The 21,599-nt window shown below is 44.2% G+C and overlaps 1 protein-coding gene across 10 annotated transcripts in view; it reads left to right on the top strand.

Annotated features, from left to right (window-relative positions):
• The window catches only part of Foxp1 (forkhead box P1), a 587,261-nt gene that overhangs the window by 438,783 nt on the left and 126,879 nt on the right, over nt 1-21,599 (top strand). For all 10 annotated transcript variants that reach the window (XM_021636219.2, XM_060383854.1, XM_060383852.1 and 7 more), the window contains one exon: nt 2,263-2,475. In XM_021636219.2, the coding sequence (XP_021491894.1) occupies nt 2,263-2,475 (213 nt within the window). The remainder of the gene's footprint in view (nt 1-2,262; nt 2,476-21,599) is intronic.

Genomic DNA, 21,599 nt, shown 5'->3' with positions numbered 1-21,599 from the left:
TGTGTATGCAGGGCTCTTGGGGCGAATTCAGTAGCAGGTGGACAACCTGGAAGAGGGTAGATGTTGTCAGGCGGCAGCACGAGGCATGTTCCGCCTCTGAGGACAGGGTTGCTCCTTTGTCTCCTGCCGTTCGGTGCTTCTGTTTGTGCTCCTCCGTACCTCTTCGCCACTGAGGCCCTGCTCGGTCATAAGAATCATCCCAAAAGTTCCTGTGGCCATAGTCCCTTAGGAGCTCTTTTGAGTGAGCTTGTCCTATAAGCAAGTCCACCTTTTCTAGGTTTCTGCTCGAGTGCAGGAATCCCTCCATTATTTCTCATTTCCCTGTTTCCATGAGTATAGTACCTGGATGCCCTGGCCTTGACCCATCCCGCACTCAGTATTGTCACTGTATTTTCGTATATGTGCACCTCAATATCCACGTGACCCAGCTGTTCGTCCCTGACGAAGGCAATACCGCGACAGTGTACTGTGGTCACGTTCTACGCGCAAACTATCAGATTTTGTTTGAGGCATTGATCACGTCCGTGTTACCTCTTCCTGGAGGCGCACCTAATCTAAGTGGCCACATTTATGTAAATATTAGATATGTCAATATTTATTTAAATATGTCTACCTGGGGGACTAAAGAGATGGTCTAGTGATTAAGAGCGCTGTCTGCTATTCCAGGAAATCCCTAGTTCAGTTCACACTACCTACCTCATCCAGCTCACAGTCTCATGAAACTCCATCTCCAAGGGAACTGACATCTTCTCTGGCCTCCAGGTACCATTGCATACGTAGCACACACATGTGCGTGTGCACATCCACGCATATTTGATCTTTAGATATTTTATATGATGTGCAAGGATTTTCCTTTTATGTAAGTATATCACTTTGTGACCATCCTTTCTGGATCTTAAATGCATATCCTCTTCTCACTTAAGTAGACCCAAGTAATATAACTTTTTAATGTGATTTTTCTGGCATAGTACTTGCACGCTTCAGTTTCCTATGGCCTATCCTGCTCTCATCTTCACGTAGGTGTGGTAGTCTCTGTTATTCTTACTTAGTTTTATGGAAGTATCTTAATACTGGCCATATCTGTGTTGCTGATACGTCTCTCTTCACTTGAGCTTCAAAAAGGGGAGGGGGTGCTACCCAGTCATATGTTCACCCTTTGGAGGTCTTCCTGTATTTGTTTTGTCTTACTGCCAATTCATACCACTTCCACAAACTACTGTCTTCAAAGAAAGCCTCCCCATTTCAAAAAGCTTGAGTCATTTAGACTAAGCAGCTTGGCTCTTGGGTTCATAGTGAGAGGTTTGAGATGACTGCAGGTCACCTCTTTTCTGCTAAGCTCTCCTTTTACTTTATCTCTGTCTGCCAGTCTATATAAGGTAGCTCAGGCTGGACTCTCAACCTCTGAGGATGACATTGAATTTCTGAGATACTTCGTATATTCCGTAGCCAAAAATTTTAATATTGGGAAGAACATCCATGTATAACCAATGTCACACGCACACACACACATACACATACACAGCTGAAGATGACCTTGAACTTTTGACCCTGCAGCTCCTCCCTCCTAAGTGCAAGGATTACAGCCTGTGCCACCATGCCTGCTTCATTTGGTACTAGAAATTGGACCCAGGGCTTTGTGCATGCTAGGCAAGCCCTCTCTCAGCTGAGATATCCCAGCCCGTGGGCTTTCCTCTTCTGTCTTCCAGGGAGACCATTCCCGATATACTTCCCTCTGCTCCAAGCTTTCTGTGGGAATAGCTGTGTCTATCGTGACTCGTTTTCCTGTGCTCCGCTGTCTTGCTCTTTCCCTTTATTGGGATGCAGGTGTGGTGAAAACGTGAAACTTGGCTTTCTAAGTTTCCCCAAGAGGAATCCAGTAGGACAAGGTTTCTCCAAGAAGAGCCCTTCCTTATCCCTTGAGCCTTAAATTTCCCTCATCCGCCATGACCACACTCTAACATCTGTCCACAAAGCCCCAGCCACTCATCCTTACAGATGTCATGTCACATTTAGCTACATATGATACTGTGTCTAAGGAGTCATGGGTAATTTCACCAAAGCAAAGGAAATGGAAGCACATTCTGTAAAGTTTTCTCTGTAGACTGGCAGGAAGATTTGTTTGCCAGTATCTTTGCTTGGAAGTGAGAAATTGAGGGCCATCCCTGAAGGTTTTTTTTTTTCTTTCCTGAGATCCTCTTTGTGAGGAAGTCCCTAGACCTATGTGATAACTAAGCCTTTCCCTTCATTTTTTTTTTCTTGTAGGCCCTGCAGGTGGCAAGGCAGCTCCTCCTTCACCAGCAGCAGCAGCAGCAGCAGCAGCAACAACAACAACAGCAGCAGCAACAACAGCAGCAGCAGCAGCAGCAGCAACAGCAGCAGCAGCAACAGCAGCAGCAGCAGCAGCAGCAGCAGCAGCAACAGCAAGTTAGTGGATTAAAGTCTCCCAAGAGGAATGACAAGCAACCAGCTCTTCAGGTAGCAAATCTTTTTAAAAAAAAAAAAAAAAAATTATTGTCATGCCCTTTTTCCATGGCTGAGAAGCCTTGCAGAGGTGCATTTTCATGACCATTGCAAACCATCTAAGGAAACATTATGCAAATGTGTGTTCTTGGTTTCTGAGCTGATTATGACATCATGAGGAAAACCTCTCTCTTTGACCAAAAGTTCGTTGTTGTTGTTGTTGTTGGGTTTGGTTTTTTGTTTTTTTTTTTTAATATCAAGACTTTTAATATTTGGAGGGATTTAAGTCATAATTCAACATGCTGGGGGCCTCCTGCATGTATAAAGCAGCACTGATAACACTCATCCACCTGTCTTCACCATCCCCCACTCCCAGCTCCTTCAGATTGACTCTTTTTAGTTTCCACAAATGGGAAAGAGCAGAAGAGCAGACAATACTTGCTTCTCTGGGTCTAGCTAGTTTCACTTACCGATATGGCCTCTGTTTCCAACCATTTTGCCGCACATGACAGGAAGCTGTTCTCTGTGAATGAAAGGACTCCATTGTTGTTAATCCACTTCTCTGGTGATAGGCATGTAGGCCAGTACCATGCCTTAGCCATCATGAATAGTAGCATAGCAAACACGAGTGTTTGAGTATCTTCTCAGTATGCCAGCATGTTGCTTATTTTCTGGTGCTGTGAAAAGAAAACACCATGACGAAGGTAACTTCACAATGAGTAGATTTATTTGGGATTTCCATTCCAGAAAGAGAAGAGTCCATTGAGGCTGAGAGGCATGGCAGCATGTGTCAGGCTTGGCACATGTCTGAACTTACATCTTCAACCCTGAGCATGAAGCAAAGAGAGTGTTCTGGAATGGCACAAGGCTTTCAATCTCTAAGCCAGACCCCAGTGATAGAATTCCTCCGTAAGGCTGAACCACATAAACCTCTACAAACAGCACCACCAACTGGTCACCAAGTGTTCCAATGCCCGAGACTGTGGGGGACATTGCCCAGTCAGACCACCACAGTTGATTTCATTTGCTGCAGATAGATAGGAGCTGTCTAGCTAAAGTATGCCATGATTCTGTTTGTTAGGTTTATTTTTAGGCTCTTTATACTTTTGGCGGCCCCTTTATCATGCTTTCCATAGTGCCAGATTAATTGACTTCCCCACAGTTTGTACAAGTTCTTTATTCTAAGGGGCAAGGGTGCAGGGACATTCCTTGACATCTCAGGCTTTGGACCATTCCACAGTGTTCAGTCCTCCCTCCAGAAAGGAGCGGTGCTTAGCAGCTCCAGATCTCTGCAGTGCCAAGAGCTTCTCCTTGGCCCCAGGAGGATATGATGCTTCTGATATTATACCAAGTAAGGAGTATAATCGAACACATGCCCTCATTCAGCCTGTGTTTGCAGAATGTTTCTGAATCAGTAATTGAAAACGGGGAACAATTTTTATGAAACAATAACAAAAAGAAGATTCTTTCAACAACTTCTCACGTCACGTATGTTGAGGGCCAAGGGGTTAATAGAGTAAAAGGAGGAGTGAGTCCATAAAGTCTAATTTGAATTTGGGTCTTGGAGTAGAAAATTGCAGTAGAAATTTCAAGGAAGCTCAAGTCGGGGTATTGGTGCCCACGTTCAAGTGAGGAGATAGGTTTTAGGTGTCCCTTCCCCACCCCACTCCCAGAGGCTAAGGATGGGTTTCTCACTGGAAATTTTGTAACAATCTTTGATGGGCAGAAGCACAGTGGGTTACATGTCTTCTATGTGTGATGTCACTTGTGACGCAGTGTGTTGACTTCTCCCTGATTAGGATAAACTGTTACCAACTTCCAAACCATCCTGCACACGTCATCCTGTCTTTAGTCAGCCAATTCTAGTTCTCCTACTATGCCAGGAGAACTGTCCCTTTTACAAGAAAAGTCCAACCATATAGAGACAGGTGATTGGGCAAGTTGAGCATCGGTGTGAACTGTTTACAGACTCTCCTGAAGACAGCTGTGGTAAACTACCAGCAACCCGCCCCCTCTTACCGCTGAGTGGGTGCGGGTACGGGAGACAGTTTTAATGAGGTGCGGTGCTGTGGAGGGCGGGCGTCAGGTGTTGTAAGAAGGGCTTTGTTGTGCAGATGTCTTAAGAACAGCTCAGGAGGATGAAATATGACTGTGTTGACCTTTCAGCTGTGAGCTTATTTGTCAGGATTCAAATAAGTTGAAAGGATCAAACTGAACAGTTTCCGTAGTCAGTCTGGGAATTGTGTTCCAGGGGTCAGCCGTGGAGGCCACATTGCAGATTCCATAACATAGCCAATTGTTGGTACATATTAAAGTACCAGGGCATCTCCTGCAGACAGAGACACAATTAAAATTCTAATTTATTAATGTATACAGGGAGCTGGCCCAGCCTGTCACTCAGTGATTCAAATGCCTGTCCATTCTTTGGCCTCCCTCTTGGAGCCTCTCACAGCCTTGAAAATACTAGGAGTCCTGTTGAATTTATCAGGCCTCAAGTTCATTGGCAAAATGGCAGTGTAATATTGGGAAGAGAAGTATCCACAGTGCAGCTTTAGTTTGAAGTTTTAAAAATACGTACAAAGACACTGTCCAGTGACAGTGTTGTAGAGAGGCGAATACCATTTATGATTAAAAATCAACTGGATTTGTTTTTCCATTTGTGTGTGTGTTGTACACATTGAGTGTGTTATTTAGTACAGCTTCACTTTTTTTTTTTTTTTTCTTTTTTCTTTTGAGACACTTTATAGCCTTGGTTGGTCTGGAACTTGCTATGTAGACCAGGTTGGCCTCAGACTCACAGAAGCCCGCTTACCTCTGCAATCAAGGGTGACACCAGCCTTCCACCTTACTTTCTGAGAAACCATTTCTTGCTGGATTTGAACCCACGGATTCCACTCTGTGACTTGCCCCTCAGCTACAGGGATCTGCTTGTCTCCTCCTCCCCAGATGAGGACTGCATAGGCAGACCTCTGTGTCTTGTTCGCCCATGTGGGGGCTGAGACCTGAACTCACCTGCTCATGCTGGAGGTCCTTTACCAGTGAGCTGCCTCTCTAGCCATAACACTAGTGTTTTTAAAATGTGGCATTTAGGGTAAGGAGTGGAGGTTCATTAGGCCTAAATTGATAGCTGATGTGAAGTTTTAGGGGATTTCATCTTGAGGGTTCTATTTTTTCTTAACCAGTGAGGATTTTTGCAACAAGCCAAAAAGTCTGACATGTGGCATGCCATGGACTATGGCTAGGGCAATGTGAGAGCTGCTGCATGGGGAGGCGCTCCACAGTTCAGCCTGTGCAGAAAAGATGGAAGGAGGATGGTTCTCAGAAAGCCTAGTCTGCTGAAGATGATGCTGTTTCCTCTTGGCTCCTTGGTGGTAGAACTGACAAGCACAGAATTTAGCCTGACTTTTAAGAGCTGGTGCATGTGTGTGCATGTGTGCATGTATGCTCGTGCATGCATGCTTGCATCATATATGTGTGTTGTCTTTGTATCTGACCTCTTGCTGAATATAGGGTCACTCGAATCCAAGCTGCATCAGTTTAGTGCCGCCTTCTACTAACAGAAAGGAGAAACTGCTGACCTCAGTCACATTATCTGTCATTATGTTATAAGAAGATGTATGTAGCCTTGGTGCTTCTCGGAAGAAATAACCTTGACATTGAAGTCTATCCCGGAGTGCCTTGTCCTCCCTGGACGGCTCACCTGGAGTGGCTCTCAAATGAAAGGGAAATCCTGCCATTCTGCGCAGCCTTCCTCTCTGATCTCCTTCCCCTTCCCGGCAGGTTTCAGATCTGCATAGAGGAAGGCTTGACTCGGAAGGAGGATTTGATCTGCTGAAAGCTTGAGAAGGGAAAGAAAAGAAAAGAAACCTTAACTTCCCAAATATGCTACGGCTTGCAATTTAAAGCATATCTCACACTTCTCCACTTGGTGTTTGGCAGCACGCTTCATTTTCACAGGCTGATGAGACAAAAGAAAAGGGAAAGTGCAGGGAGGCTGTAAGTGGCTGCTGGACAGAGATAGAGATTGTGAGCCCAAGTCAGAACTTACCAAAGTGGATCGACTAGTTACAGTAGGAGGGGGAAAACACATGCTGCTGACGCATGCTAAGCTAAGCCTGTGCCTGCGTTCTCAGGACACAGCCTGGGTAATTGCTGAAGAAGGCGTGAACCAGGTACACAGGCCACTTTTGGAGTTCTTGACCGGCATTCAGCTCACCGTCCTGTGTTGTCTTTTTTGCTTCCGCTGTTAATTTGCCTTGCAAATTTCTTTCATGAATGATAGAAGTGGAAATTGAAAAATTGGCTCCCTCCTAAATTCACAGCCAGAATGTTCTGAATCTTTTAGACGCATCTTGGTGAACATCTCGGGGGAGCCGCAGTGTGCTGCCTGCTAGCCAACTGCTCATAGGAACCCACACTGTTGACACAGACCTTGCCTTTAGGATATTAAGTGAATTAGTTTGATTTTGCTTAAAAAAAAAAAAAAAAACAGAGGTGGGTAAAAATAGTAGGCTGCTTTTTATAAATATCTATATACTTTCTGAAGACTGCTCAAACAAGTAAAATTAATGCTGAACAGTACAGGTGCCCCATAACCTCCAGAGCTTGTGGCCCTACTGGCTAGCGATCAGTTGGCAGTAGATGAGCAACTTTTATTGATCAAATTTTGGAACTTTGACTGACATTTCTGGGTAGTAGCTCCTGTTGGTTCTTTAAGCCTTCTCGTTGTTGGCTGGAACACGTAACCCTGGAAGGAACTCAAACGACACAGTTTCTCCTCAGAAAGTAAAAGTACACGCAGGCTCCGGCAGCATGCAGGTCGAGATAGAAAGCAAGCCTTGTGTCCTGCTTCCAGTGGGAAGCTGACCACAGCTCCAGGCTGGCTGTGGAGAGTGTGAGCTCAAAGCCAGGCATCTGATTGGTTTGTCCCTTTCCTCCAAGGTTGTATGCTGTGCAAACCCCTGACCCAGGAGGCAGTTTTTTCCCCCCTAAGAAAATCAATAGTGAAATCCACTTGAGGACCAGCCTTTGGTTCAGGGTTGTAAGAGGTCCAGCTTTGAGGTTAGAACACAAGATTCAACAGGTGTTTGGTTTTGTCTGTCGTGTTTTTGTTTTTCTTTGCAGTTATATAAAATATGACTTAGGGGCGAGTTTCTTTGCATTGCCTTAATGCCACGTAGTGTCTCAGATCATTTCTATATCACTCATTAAGGAATAAGTTGCTAAGAGGAAACCCTTAAAGGTAACTCCGGTTTTCTTTTGTAGTAGCGAGGTGGGACAGTTGCAGAATACCAGCTCTTAAAAATATCTCTGTGTGCTAGCTTAGGAAAGTGGGTGATCAGGGCCTTAAACTATATCCCTTAATGTTCCAAGTGAACAATGCCCACAGCCAACATCTCTGGTCTTTAAAACAGATCAGATGGGTCAAAATATCCATCCCTTATAAGATGTCTTCTGCACACTTTGGAGAATCCCAAGTACCTAAAAGTAAATTTTCATAAGGAATAATAATAATAAAAAAAAAAAAAGCAGAAGCGATGATTTTTTTTTTTTAAGACAGGGCTTCTCTGTGTAGCTGCGGCTGTCCTAGAACTTACTTTGTAGTCCAGACTGGCCTCAAACAAACCGAGATTCTCTTGCCTCTGCCTCCCAAGTGCTGGAATTAAAGGCGTGCTCCACCACTGCTCAGAAGAAATGATGATTTTTTTAAAAAGTAATTAAATCTTCTAGATTATACAAACTATGAGACATATGACAGAAGGAGCCGGAGAGATGGCTCAGTAGGTAAAGGGGTTAGATTCAGGAGCCTGGAGACTGGAGTTTGGTCCTCCAAAGCGACAGTGGAAGGAGAGACCTGACCACCCAAAATTGTCCTCTGACCTTCATACGTGTACTGTGGTGCACACATACAGAACACCTGTGAACATTTAAATATATAATTAATGTTTTATGTATTTGTGTATATTAATTATATGTGAATGTATGTACATATTAAGTATATGTATATCTATATATATATACATAATAATTTAAATATACATATATATGATGAAAAGACTGGCCTTCTCTCCCCGTAGCAAAGTATCTCTGCATGCAGAATTTTGCATCCAGTTTGTAAGGGTTTCATGTGGTTCAAGGATCCCAAGTTTATACTCCTGAGTTTAGATTTTGTTTCTTGTAGTCGTATGCTGTCCTTGCCTCCAAAGGGGTGACATGAGTTATGGTAGAAGAGCTGGTGTTGAATGCTTTACTTTGAGTTGAATGGAATCTGACCATGTCCTAGCCTCACTCCTGTGTTTATTTTATTGGCAATCCCCTCTCCTAAGTATCCCGGTGCGGATATGTTTAACTTAACTCTGTGCATTTGAATGTTGAAATGCAAATTTAATGCTAATGTTTTTATCTCAAACTGTGTTAGTTAGGGTCGCTATTGCTGTGATGAAACACCGTGACCAGAAGCAGGTCGGGGAAGAAAGCGTCCATTTGGCTTGCTTTTCCACAGTGCTGCTCATCATCAAAGGAAGTCAGGGCGGGAACTCAAACAGAGGAGGAACCTTGAGGCAGGAACCGGTGGAGAGGCCACGAAGGAGCGCTACTCACCGCCTTACTCCTCATTGCTTACTCAGCCTGCTTATAGAACCCAGAGCCACCAGTCCAGAGATAGCATCCCCCACAATGGGCCGGACCCTGCTTCATCAGTCATTAAGAAAATACCTCACAGGCTGCCCTACAGCCTGATCTCATGGAGACCTTTTCTTAGTTGAGGCTTCCTCCTCTCAGGTGACTTTAGCTTGTGTCAAATTGACGTCAAACAGTCCAGCACACAAACTGTGTACGCGTCACCACGGGCAAAGGGTATTGGATGAGGAAAGTTTGTTCAGTGTTCCACATGGAGCAGCAGCATAGCATTTCTGTAGGGTAGGTGAACGGGAACTGTGGAAGGTTACCGGGAGTTGCCACAGAACACCCAGACAAGAATAGAACACTGATGGGTAGCCTGGCTTTGAAGAGCCACAGGCCATCAATGTACTACCAGAAGTTGACAGCCGCCTCTCTTTCCATGTATGTCCTCCCAGCCTCTACTGGATATCAGATTTTCCATAAATAAGCAAATAGTATGTTCCCATATTGTAAACAAACAAACAAACAAACAAACAAAAAACCTAAATGAACAAAACCCAATTCGGCTGTATATATCTGACCTCAGTGAGAGGGCACTCAGAGTTATGTAATTTCCTAATTAGAGCTGTGTGTGTACCTTTGCATGTATATGTAGTTGCATGTGTGTCTGTGCATGCCTATGTGTGTCTTTGTGTGCGTCTGTATCTTAGCATCAGGACAGGGGCCAGCAGTGAAGAATGATTCCTTTTCCTCGGGGCCGATTGCTCCTCTGAGCTTACGTGTGTTGGAACACGGAGCACCGTGTTATTGTCACTGCCCGGGCTAGGAGGTGGAGAGAGACAAGGGAAAAAACATACTTGACTGGTCAAAAATGTGTAAATTGCTGACAAAATGACACATGTAATTAAGAGTGTTCCTACCATTTTACCTTGTGGTTTCCACCTCCAGTGTTGAAAAAAGAGAGTGACTCCCACCTCGCTAATTACCATTATCACTGAAATGCTGGGGTTGGAGTCATTAGTTCCATGTGCATTTAATTAGAGGAAGGCTGAAATTGGATTTAACTTATTACTTTTTCATGGATCACTTTCTTGTCATCACTTCAAATTGGATTGCAGCCCCAGGTAACTAATTATGAGAGCCACAGGATCAAGAGTGAAAAAAAAAAAAAAAAGGTAATTAGGAATAACACTGTCGGACCCTTGCTGGTCATCTGCTTTTGCTTCAGGGAAGGGGTGAGGGGAACCAAAGAAACAACCGTATTTTGCAGTATTACAGACGGGGGAGTTAGAGCCCTGTGTAGTTGCTAAGCATCATGGGATCATGTCACCACCTATAGTGGCTTCTGTGCTACACAACTGGGTCGAAGATGTTGCCTCCACGTGGTTCCTCTCCCAGTTTTTTCATACCTAGATTAAACTTGTGAAAACAACAGATTGGGTGGAGGTGTGAGGCTTCCCAACAACTGTGTCTTATGAGGACCTCACATATATGAGCACAACAAAGCTGTCAAGACGCCTGTGCGCCAGAGCAGAGAATATTTTAAGTCCAGGGAGCTAGAATCTAATGAATGTATTAATGTTCCAGAACCATCATTCATATCTGAAGGGAGGATATGTCAGTCGGCATTACGGTAGATTTAGAGTTTCCATGTTTGGAGTTTTTGTCAAAGCTTCCGGCATCCTGTGACAGTCAGGCCATTTCCTTGGCTTCTGGTTTGTCCCTCTCCATACCCACATAGCCCAAATTCTGTAGAGGCTTCCTGGGGTTTTGTATCTCTTTCCCCCCTCATTGAAAATACTTTAAATTATATTGCTTCCATGTGTCGAACAGAACTCAGAGCTACAAGCAATCAATTTTATAGACACTGTCTGAAAAAATGTTGATGACAGTTAGAGGATGTGAAAGGATTGGATTGTAAAGTCTCAAGTACTAAGTGTGTGTGTGGAGAGAGAGGAGAAAGGCAGAGAGTTCTCACTAGTCAGAGTTCTTTGGGCCACATTTCCCCAAGAAGTGGTTCTTCTTAAATAGACCAAAGGGCTGGTAGTTAAGTGTGTGGGATCTTCTTCCAGAGGACCCCATTTCTGTCTCCAACGATCTGTATCTCTAATTCGAGGGGACCTTAAGCCCTCCTCTGGCCTCTGTGGGCATTGGATGCACGTGATGCACAGACAGACATGCAGGTAAAATGCTCTTAGGGATAAAAATAAATTACAATTTTTAAAAAGGAAGAAGAAGAAAGGGAGAGAGAGAGAACGAGCAGCTGAGAGTCCACTATGAGAGACGCTCCTTATGAAATCCATCAGGGAGAAAAACACTTGGTTCTCCATGAAAATGACTCACCATGCAGCCGGCTATAGTGCCTTTATGTTGTTTAAAATCTATTTTAATGTTCTGCTAATGTAAGCAAATAACGGTGATTCAGTGGTGAGTGATTTTCCCACCCTCCTGAGCCAGGCTTGCTCTGGAGTGTCACCCAGGATGAGCCTCCCAACCCCACCTCCATACCCACTCAGCAGAGGTCACCCCGTTAGCGTTACTCGCAAAATGATAAAACACCCTTCCGGGAATTACACGTCTCTTTCCTGTGTAATCCTCCTAAGCAAACTGGCAAGACCCAAAATAGTAATCATCAAGTCTAATGCAGAAAATTAAGGCCTTTTGGTTGGTGTTGTTGGAACATCTTAAGTTGATTTAGGATTTTTGTACATAGTATTTGTCTGTGGTTGAAAGGGGCCAGGCTGAGGTCAAGTGATGTAGTGTTTTCCATTTTTCCATACGAGCCTCTCAGTGTGTGATAAAAGCAAGCTCCTTTATTTTGTAAGGCGGCAAGAATTTCTGATGAAGTGCAGGGGTCAGGGGATGTCCCCTGTCAGTTCGAGCGGCCAGTATTTGTTAACTACTGGTTTGTCTTCGTTTCTCCCTTTCCATCATCTTTCCCACTCTCCCTCTCTCTACCCCTCCTACTTCATCTCTTTTCCTGTCTCCCCTCTTCCTCCCACCTCCTGTGTGTATGTTTGTGCAAGTGTGTGTGCATGTGTGCCCGTGCGCACACATGTGACTTTTCTTCCCTGCTCCCAACTCCCCCTGTAGTGTGCCACTTTTCTGACACATGCCCAGTGAGGTCCTCCAATCTGAAACTCATTAGCACACAGCCTTGGACCCTGTCCAGTGGTTTGAAAATTTCCTGAAGCCTAGAATAACAGCCTTCGGTGCAACCCCCGTGGGCTAGACGTGACAATGGGGGTAGCCGTGTTCCCCTGGCAAACTGCCTGGTCAGGAAAGCCAGCTGACCTCAAAACACGGGGAGACAGAGGTCACGCATACGGCACAGGCTCACAAATTTTGATCCTCGGCAAGTGTCTTCTGAAATCACGGGCATGGCAGCCCTTCCCCTTCACTGGTCATTTCAGATGGGTCCGCCGTGTCGCCAGAGTGAGCTGTAAGAACATGAAAGCAATTAGAGAGCATGAAGCCCAGATCATATTTTTCACTTCTGAAGGCAGTGGATGTAATCCGTCCTTCATGCCTGCATTCATGCTTTTCAAACTGTATTCACTTGAAAGTCACTCCGTTGAGATCCTGCGATCAAGACACCGCCCTTGCCCTGACCTCCGAAGAGTTACGCTTTGGGTCAAGGTCAGTTAGGCTAGGTTTTCAGACAGGCATCTGTCCAGAAAGATAACCGTAATGACAATAAAGACTGAAGGGCGATGCAGTACTCCCTAGCAAGTAGGTACGCTACAGCAGTGCTGTGGAAGTCTCACCACCACGTGTACATATGCACGTGTGTACAGAGGTATGTGAGCGTACCCGGGGGCCAGAGGTGTATGTGTGTTGGCCTGTCTTTCTGAGGCCCTCCCCACTTCATTTGTAATTTATTTTCATTTTTGTGTACGTGCGTATGTGAGTCTGTTGTGAGTGTGTGCCGTATGTGTGGGGAGGCCGAGAGAGAGCATCAGGTTCCCGGTGCTGGAGTTTCAGAAGGTTGTGAGGCCCTTTGATGTACATGTTGAGAGCTGAGCTCACGGGGCCTCTGGCGGAGCAGTGTTCTTAACCACTGAGCCATCCCTGCACCCCTCCCACTTGACTTGTTGAGAAAGATCTCTCAGTGAAGCCAAAACTTACAGGTTAGCGTGAGCGGGCTAGCCAGCAGGCCTTGGGGATCCTCTTGTGTGTTGCCTCCCTAGGTATGGAGTTCCGGGTGCTCCACACTGCCCAGGTTTTATGGGGGCTCCGAGGATCTTAACTCGAGTACGCATGCCAGCATGCCAGACCCTGGAGTAATCCATCTCCCCAGCTCTCACTCTTCCCATCTCCCAGACGAAGAAAGTGTAGCACAGAAAAACAGTGTGGCCAGAGGCCGTGAACCTCATCAGTGACCCATGGAGGACTCCAGCCCGCAATATAATCTGCCTTATTTTGAAGTTTCCTTGAGATTCTCCTGGGCACAGCACATAGGCACAGTGAAGGGACCAGAAGGGGCGTTGTTGATGCCTGGTGTTCCTCACTAACCACCAGACCACACGGTCTCCTAATTTGGACATGTGTTTATGGGCATGCCTGTAATTGAAATATGCACTTTCTAAAGGGAAGTGACGCTTGGGAAAGAGAAGAAAGCCGGGTATTACTCAAAGCTTGCAGACCACTCTGTAAGTAATTGTCTAAACGCAGCCGTTGAAATTGAGAAGCAGTTTGGAAAATGTACAGTTTGGGAAATTTGTGTTTCGATGTAATTACGGTAGTTGTGAGCTGATGTCATGCCTAGTAACTGTTTTTGTATTGCCTACGCCTTTGTTACTGAGTTGTGATATCATGAGCAAACTATTATAAACATACCATGGATATAGCATGCTTGTGTAACAAAAGATCGGGAACTTTTATTAAGTTTGTTTTGCTTGTCATATTGTAAAAATTTATTATGTGTACTGTGTATATTAGAAACAGATTTGGGTAATTCTGTCTAAATGAAGTCATCCCGGCTATTTCCAGACTGTCTGTTTTTGGTTGTGAATAATTTTCATACATCAGATGGTTGTCATATTTAGTCGCTCTCAAGATTTTAAAGAGAACATATCCCATTTTGAACTTTCGCTATACTTCAGTCTCTTTGCTATTGGGATTGTTTGAGTTTGAAATTATTGCCCAGTAAATTGCAGAGATCAACCACTCATGGTTTCTGAAGGGCCTGGGTCGCTGCCTTCCATTCATGGCTTACCCCCCTCATCAAAAGAACCGATTTTTAACTACTTAAGTAGTAGGGTTTTAAAGCCGCCAGGACGCAACTGGGCAGAGAGCACCAGCTCTTGTCCTTTTTCGTTACAGCCTACTGAATTACTCTGGCAAATATTCAGGCCGACAGAGCCCAGCATTTATTGCGATTCCTGGTAAATGTGGATTTTAAATGGGTAGTTCAAAACCTTTGGGTGGCTCGCACGTCCCCAGACACTTTCTTCTACTCTCTGTGGCTGCTAGATATTTAGAAGCAGAATATTCTGTGTACTGCTTTAGCTTTTTTTATTTCGTTTTGTTTTGTTTTCTCCTTATTTTTGTCATCCCTAGCTTCCAAATCTGGCTTTTTTTTTCCCTCCTGACTCCTAGTGCCACTCAATTCTGACATTGTCTGCCTTCTTACCCATTCTTGTACTATAGAATGGTAGTAGTGGTACTTTGGCTGGCTTGTATTTGCGGGGAAATGGCTTCTGTTACACTTCATCAGATTGGAGTTTCTGAACTACATGCCTTTTTCTTTCTTCCCAGTTCACTTAAAGAGCCCAAGTTCATCCATTCCCCAGTGTTTGAATCCTTTGTTCCTTTACAGTGTGTCCCTCTCCTTTGTGAGGAATGCATGATTGACCCCAAGCCCATGGAAACCGCTCTTAGCTGCCTCCTGTGTCCTTACAGCAGCTTTTCTCCAGGCAGATGGTTCTGTCTCTGGCCATATTAGTCAGCAGTGCTGGTGTCATCATTGACTATCTTGTCGCCCTCTCTCTGCGTTTTCGTCATACCTGCCATTTTTCCTTCTGCTGATGTCTTGCTGTTATCATTCTGCTGTTCCTGCCTCTGTGTCCCCTTCTGCTACTCTTGTTCTGGGGAAGGTTGTTCAGATACATTTGCATGGATCCAGGCAAGGGCTTTGCATCCATCTTGCACCATAGCCCTTAAACCCAAAGTGCCTTCTCTTTCTTTGTGGGTGTTTCATATTCTACATATCACTCGAAACCTTTCCGTAGACCCTGTGCCCTCTGTCCTTTAGAAGTTCAGTGGTCCTGTTTATCAGCCAGACAGTCCAAATTCTGCCTTCCTTAGCTCTGCACTAAAGTAGGATCCCCGAGAAGATGGCTACAGCCTTGCTAGGGAGAAAGGGAGACACACAGACATTGAGAATCATAATTACTTTTACAGTGAGATAGAATAAGCATAGTCCTCATTTGAAAGTTGAAGTATCAAAAAGTACAGCTATCACCTGCACTGAATTATGTTTCATGTTTCAAGAGAATCTCTTTGTCTCTCCTTCCTTCCTTCCTTCCTTCCTTCCTTCCTTCCTTCCTTCCTTCTTTCTTTTCTTCCTTCCTTTTATCAGAAAGATATGGGGTGCCCCACTCTGTGCATTGCCCTGGTGTCTCAAGCCTCTTCCTCATTAGTTAATCCCTGGATGCTATATAGCTGATTCCCTCTCAGTCTTCGGCTATCGGGCCCACAGGCCACATGTTCCCTTTTGTACTCACAAATAGCCACTTCTCAGACCTAATGAAATCATTCTTAGTAAGACAGCAATAAAATTATGTCTGATTTTTTAAATTTAGTAACACAAATGGATTGTTATTTATCCTAGAAACAAAAGTAATAACAGTAAGCCACATAGAATTATGCAGAGCAGAGAAATTCTTTTATATCTGCAAGCATATATATATATATATATGCATATTCTGCTAAGAGTGCTGTTTAATTCAGGCATGGTGGCATATGCCTTTAATCCTAGAACTCAGGGAGGCAGAGGCAGGCAGATTGCTGTGAGTTCAAGACCAGCCTGGTCTACAAAACAAGTCTACACAGAGTAACCCTGTCTCAAAAACAAACAAAGAAGCAAACAAATAAAGACTGCTATGTAAGGGAGCCTCGGTCCAAGTTAGACTCAGTAATCGACTACTTATGTCTGACCCCAGATACCAGTATTAGAAGCAGTGGTCTGTTTACCAAATTGACTGGCAACTGAAAAACATACTGAAGTGGAAAAGTACTTTAATTTTTTTTTTCTGAGAAACTTAAAAGATTCCTTGATAGTTATGGAAATCCTGCCTTAGGCTAAACATATACTTTCTATGTTTCCCCAGTATCCTTCCAGGATGCTGGGGCAAATCCCATTTGTATCCAGCACTTTATCTCTTTATGGGCAGATCTAAGGTACATTCTGTCCTTTAACTGTATTAACTATGCAGTATGGCATTTTGGAAACTCACCTGTCGGAATATATGGAAGGGAGGAGACTGAGTCACACGCTACTATTAATGATGTAAGACCACTGTCAGACCTGACAAATCAAGACCCGATAACATGTTCTTCCTGCGTGGCCCCAGGAAGTTAACTTAGACTCTCTTCATTTCCATTTTCTCATCTAAAGAATATGCCTTGTTACCCTGCCTACCCTAAAGGTAATCGTGAAGGCTAAGTGATTCATGCCTGCGAGTAGCTCACATAGGGCTTGAGAAACAGTTAATTCCCAGAACATTTTCTCCTAATTGTGCTTTCGAGGGAAAACAGCTACTCGCAAAACTTGAAGCAACTTCTCTCAGTTTCCTTGCTGTTGCACCCCATCCAGATAGATGCTTGAGCAGTGCATTGGGGACGTCTTTGCTGTCTACCAACAGGTGAGTACATTTGATGAAAACCTCAAGCTTCTTATCTGAGAGTCAAATTGACCATGGCTCCTACGCTTGGGTCCTGTTAAAAGATGTGCTGAGGTAGTGTCTGTAAATCTCTTGGACAGAAGAGATACCCATGTAGCAGGTAACCCGTGCAGGTCAGCGGCCATCTTTGCTCCTGGTATGTGATAGTTTGAGTCTTAAGTGCCCATTCCTATTTTAAACACTGATGGTGCCCTTGAGAGGTCGAAGAGTAAGTAGGTGGTTAGGGACACACTCTTGAAGGCAGTGTTGGGACACCCCTACTTTTTTTCCTGGCATCTGTTACTGAGTGACTTTCCCTAGCTACATTTTTCTGCCGTGCTTTTAAAGCAACTCCACCAACCCCTGAAACCAAGACGTATAATCAGCCTTTATTCCTGGTAAGTTGAGTCTTTTAGGTATTTCGTTACTATGATTGACAATTAATTCCCCCTCTTGCTGATACTGTTAGGATGGGCTAGTTCTTTTTTCTTAATTTATTTATTCTTAATGTACACTTGATGTTTGACATACATATATGTCTGTGTGAGGGAGTCAGATCCACTATCAGACAGTTGTGAGCTGCCATGTGGGTGCTGGGAGTTGAACCAGCGAACTATGGAAGAGCAGGCAGTACTCTTAACCACTGAGCCATCTCTCCAGTCCCCTATAAAGATATGAACTTCTCTCTTTTTTGTTTTGTTTTGAGACAGGGTTTCTCTGTGTAACAGAGCCTTGGCTGTCTTGAACTCATTATGTGGACCAGGCTGGCCTTGAACTCACAGAGAGATCTGCTTGCCTCTGTCTCCCAAGTGCTGAAATTAAAGGCCTGCATCACCATACCTGGCTAAAATTAGGCACCTCATGGAGATTTTCTATCCCCCATCCCTAGCTTTTTGAAACAGGGTTTCTCTGTATAGCCTTGGCTGTCCTGGACTTGATTTGTGGACCAGGCTGGCCTCAAACTCACAGAGGTCCACCTTCCTCTACCTCCCTGAGTGCTAGAAGTACAGGCACGCACTGCCACACCCAGCTTTGTGATTCAGTGTATTACCCATGAATGAGCACCATACTATTCTGAAAGACCCATCCCAGAGTCCTGTATGAACTAATGCAAGATAGTTTTTAAAGGCAAAGAGGGTTGACTATCTGAAATCTCACCTCCTGGTCACTCCTGACCATGCCTGTCACAAGCTAGGCTATCTGTAGAAGCTTCCTGAGGGTGTATATCCACATAAGCATGCAGAAGCCAGGAATCAACCTTGGGGTAAAGATACAATGTTTTCAAAGACAGGTCTTTCGCTGGCCTAGAACCCAGCAACTAGTCTCAGCTGACTGACCAGTGGACCACTAAGATCTGCCTTTCTCTGCCTCCCCGGTACTGGGATTATAAGTGCATGCCGTCACACATGGCTGGTTTGTTTGTTGGTTTGTTTTTTATGGAATCAGAGGATCAAGCTCAGGTCCTTATGCTTGGTATCACAAACAGTTGACCAACGGAGCCATCTCCGCAGTCTGCAGGTGCTTCTTTCATGAATGAGTTACTAAATGAGAAAGTGATGAGTTAGTGAATGAGTGAGTGGCTGAGTGATGAATTAGTGAATGAGCAAGCGAATGAATGAAATATATAAGCTAAAAAGAAGGGTCAGTCAATAAGCTGTTTTCAATAACAAGGCTGCACCCTAGTCTCAGGTTCGTAATCCTTCAGCAACATTGCAAGACTATAAACAGCATTGAAAGATTCTAAAGGCAGCCTCGCCCGAACAAGGCTTCTAATGCCTGAAATGCATGTTGGGTAGAGAGTGGAAACTAAGGGTCCCCTTGCACGGAGGGTAGGCTGCCCTATTGCCCTCTGCCTGCTTTTATAAATTTGCTAATCTATTTAAGGTATAATATTAATGGCATAGAACTTTAATTCACGAGCATAGAAAATTAAAGGAGACTAAAGGCAAAATACGGAAATGTATTTGGTGTCAAGATTAAGTTCAATGAAGCATAGTGAAGATGGGAAAGATTATTAAATATATATGGAGGGAAGATGGAAAATACACCGAAATCTTTCATTTTGAAAGGAATTGGTTTACTTGACTGTTTGGAATAGTATCACACTCAGGAAAATCTAAGACAAATGCAAGCAAAACAGAATTTAATTGAGCTATTATTTTGCAGACTTTGGCTTAGTTTCAGACAGTCTAATCAAATTGTGCTTTGCTCAAATAACTAATGTTAAATGCAGCCTACCAACAGATGTTTAAAAAGAGCCTAATTGGAAAATCTACATCCTGGATTTAGTCTGTCTCGCTGGAAAGAAAATAGCTTCCAATTTATGTCTTTGAGGACAACACTCAGTGACAAGGGTCACTGAAAAGACAATGTTTTCTTCAAGGAGGCTTGGTGCTCGGGTGGAATTATTTTGAAGCGTCAAGGATGGCACTTTAGAAATTCAATTTCTTGGAAATTCTCCAGCTCAATGCCATGTAGAAGCCTCCAGAGAAATCTCCTTTATCATATGACATCACCGGGGTCCTGTTACACCCCTGGACTGTGTCAGGAGTTTGTGTGCTGAAATTTATACTGAGCCCTCCAAGTCCTGTAAGGCTCACTCTGATTGATGGCATTTCAAGGTGCTGTCAAGGGGGCTAGGTGATGAAGTTGACCTTGCCCCCTCATCTCAGTTTCAAGTTTGTGTATATAAACTCTTACACCTGCCATATTGCTTGGGAGGGAAAAAAGGAATTTGGTGTGAGAGTAACTCCTTTCTTTCTTTAGACCAGGGGTCAGCCATCTTTCTCTGTAAAGGACCAGATAGTGAATATTTTTGGCTTCGTGGGCCACACTGTCTCTATGGCAACTACTCACTGTGCTGTTGTCATGTTAAAATGGGCACAGACAATGCAGAAATGAATGAACATGGCTGTATTCCAGAACACTTGTGGGCACTGAAGTTTGAATTTCAAATTTTCACATGTCATGAAACACTCCACTTTTGTATGTTTTTTTTTTTCTCTCTTCCAACTGTTTAAACAGTTTAAAAGCAACTATTAGCTCCAAGGCCTTACAAGTACAGGTGGTTGAGCAGATTTGGACTGTTATTCACTGACCATCCCTTTAGACAACCGGGAGAGGAGAGCTGCTGGAGGCAGAAATCCAGCCAGCATCACTTAAGTGCCCTGCATCTGTACGTTTTCTCAGTGCTGTAACCAAATACCTAACAAGAAGGAATTCAGGGGAGGAAGAGCTTCCATGGGCTCACAGTCGCAGGGACCACAGTCTGTTATGGCAGGGAAGGCAGGATCTTCTGGCCACCGGACACACTGTGTGTGTGGTCAGGAAGCAGCGAGATGGATGCTAGCGTTCACCGGGCTTCCGCTTTTTATTCATATCCATTATGCGAGCCCACGGATTGTGCCCACTCACCATACCTTCCCACCTCATTTAACACAGTCTAGGAAATCCCTCTTAGATAGACCCAGGGGTTTGTCTCCCAAGTGATTCTAGCTGCTGTTAAGTTGACAGTAATTAATCATCACAGCCTTTAATTACTACAGAACAGGGAGTGGGTATGTTTGGAGGAAGGGCATCTTGCCCCCACCTGCTCAGGGGTGCTACATGCCCCCCACATTTCCTACGTTAACTAAACTCTGTTAGCGCACTGCAGTTGGTGCAGTCCTGGTAGTAGCAATTCTTTCTCTCATCTTATGCGTTGTAGGGAAATGACCTTGGATGGCAGGGCAACTAATAGCCCATGCCACATACTAGAAATCCAGATGAAGTCACTCTGTCAGGACTCTGATCTGTCATAATCGCTTCATAATATCTCTGACTTTATGACAATGAAAGGATCTACTGCCATCTGCCAGAAAATACCTTCCTGTATAAAGTGAAGATGTCTAGGGTAATAATGGCTCCCCCTTGAGTTGATGGCATGACACTTCTTGTACTTCAGAGGCTTCTTGAAGTTGCCTGGTCATGTGCTTGTGGAATTTCCCTTCATTGTTTGCATTTTGAAACCAAGCATGTCTGATTTCAACAAAGTATCTTACCTCTGGGTCTCAGTTTCATGTCTGCAAATGACTAGCTCAACCCTGGGAGCACAGCAAAATAAACAGTTACCAACACCAAGGCTCAGCGCCCAACCCTTCTTAAAAAAATCACGAGACACTGAGCTGGGCCTCCTGGGTGACAGTCTTGAGAAGCTTCTCTGTAGATAGCCACGGACAGAAAGCTCCACATGCCGTAAAACAGTTTGGTAGCTCCCTCTGCATTAACTTTAGTGTTCCTCTAAGAATCCCCGGAAGTGACGCAAAAGGATAGTGGGCTTGGAGTCTGTGTTGGGGTATACATTATGTAGCTCATCTCTTCCTTTCTATACCCTCATGCTTTTCTTTTTTTCTTTTAAATTTATTTATTTATTTTGTATTTTATGTACATTAATGTCAGATCCCTTGGAATTGGCGTTACAGACAGTTGTGAGCTGCCTTGTAGGTGCTGGGAATTGAACCTGGGTTCTTTGGATGAGCAGACAGCGCTCTTAACCACAGAGCCATCTCTCCAGCCCCCATCATGCTTTTCTGCTTTGGAAGCACTCTCTATACTTTTTTTTTCTCATATATTACATCCTAACCACAGTTTCCC

This window comes from Meriones unguiculatus, chromosome 5 (genome assembly GCF_030254825.1).
Source record: "Meriones unguiculatus strain TT.TT164.6M chromosome 5, Bangor_MerUng_6.1, whole genome shotgun sequence".
NCBI lineage: Eukaryota > Metazoa > Chordata > Mammalia > Rodentia > Muridae > Meriones > Meriones unguiculatus.
The sequence above is the reverse complement of the archived record's forward strand: the minus strand, read 5'-3'. Positions and strand labels throughout refer to the sequence as shown.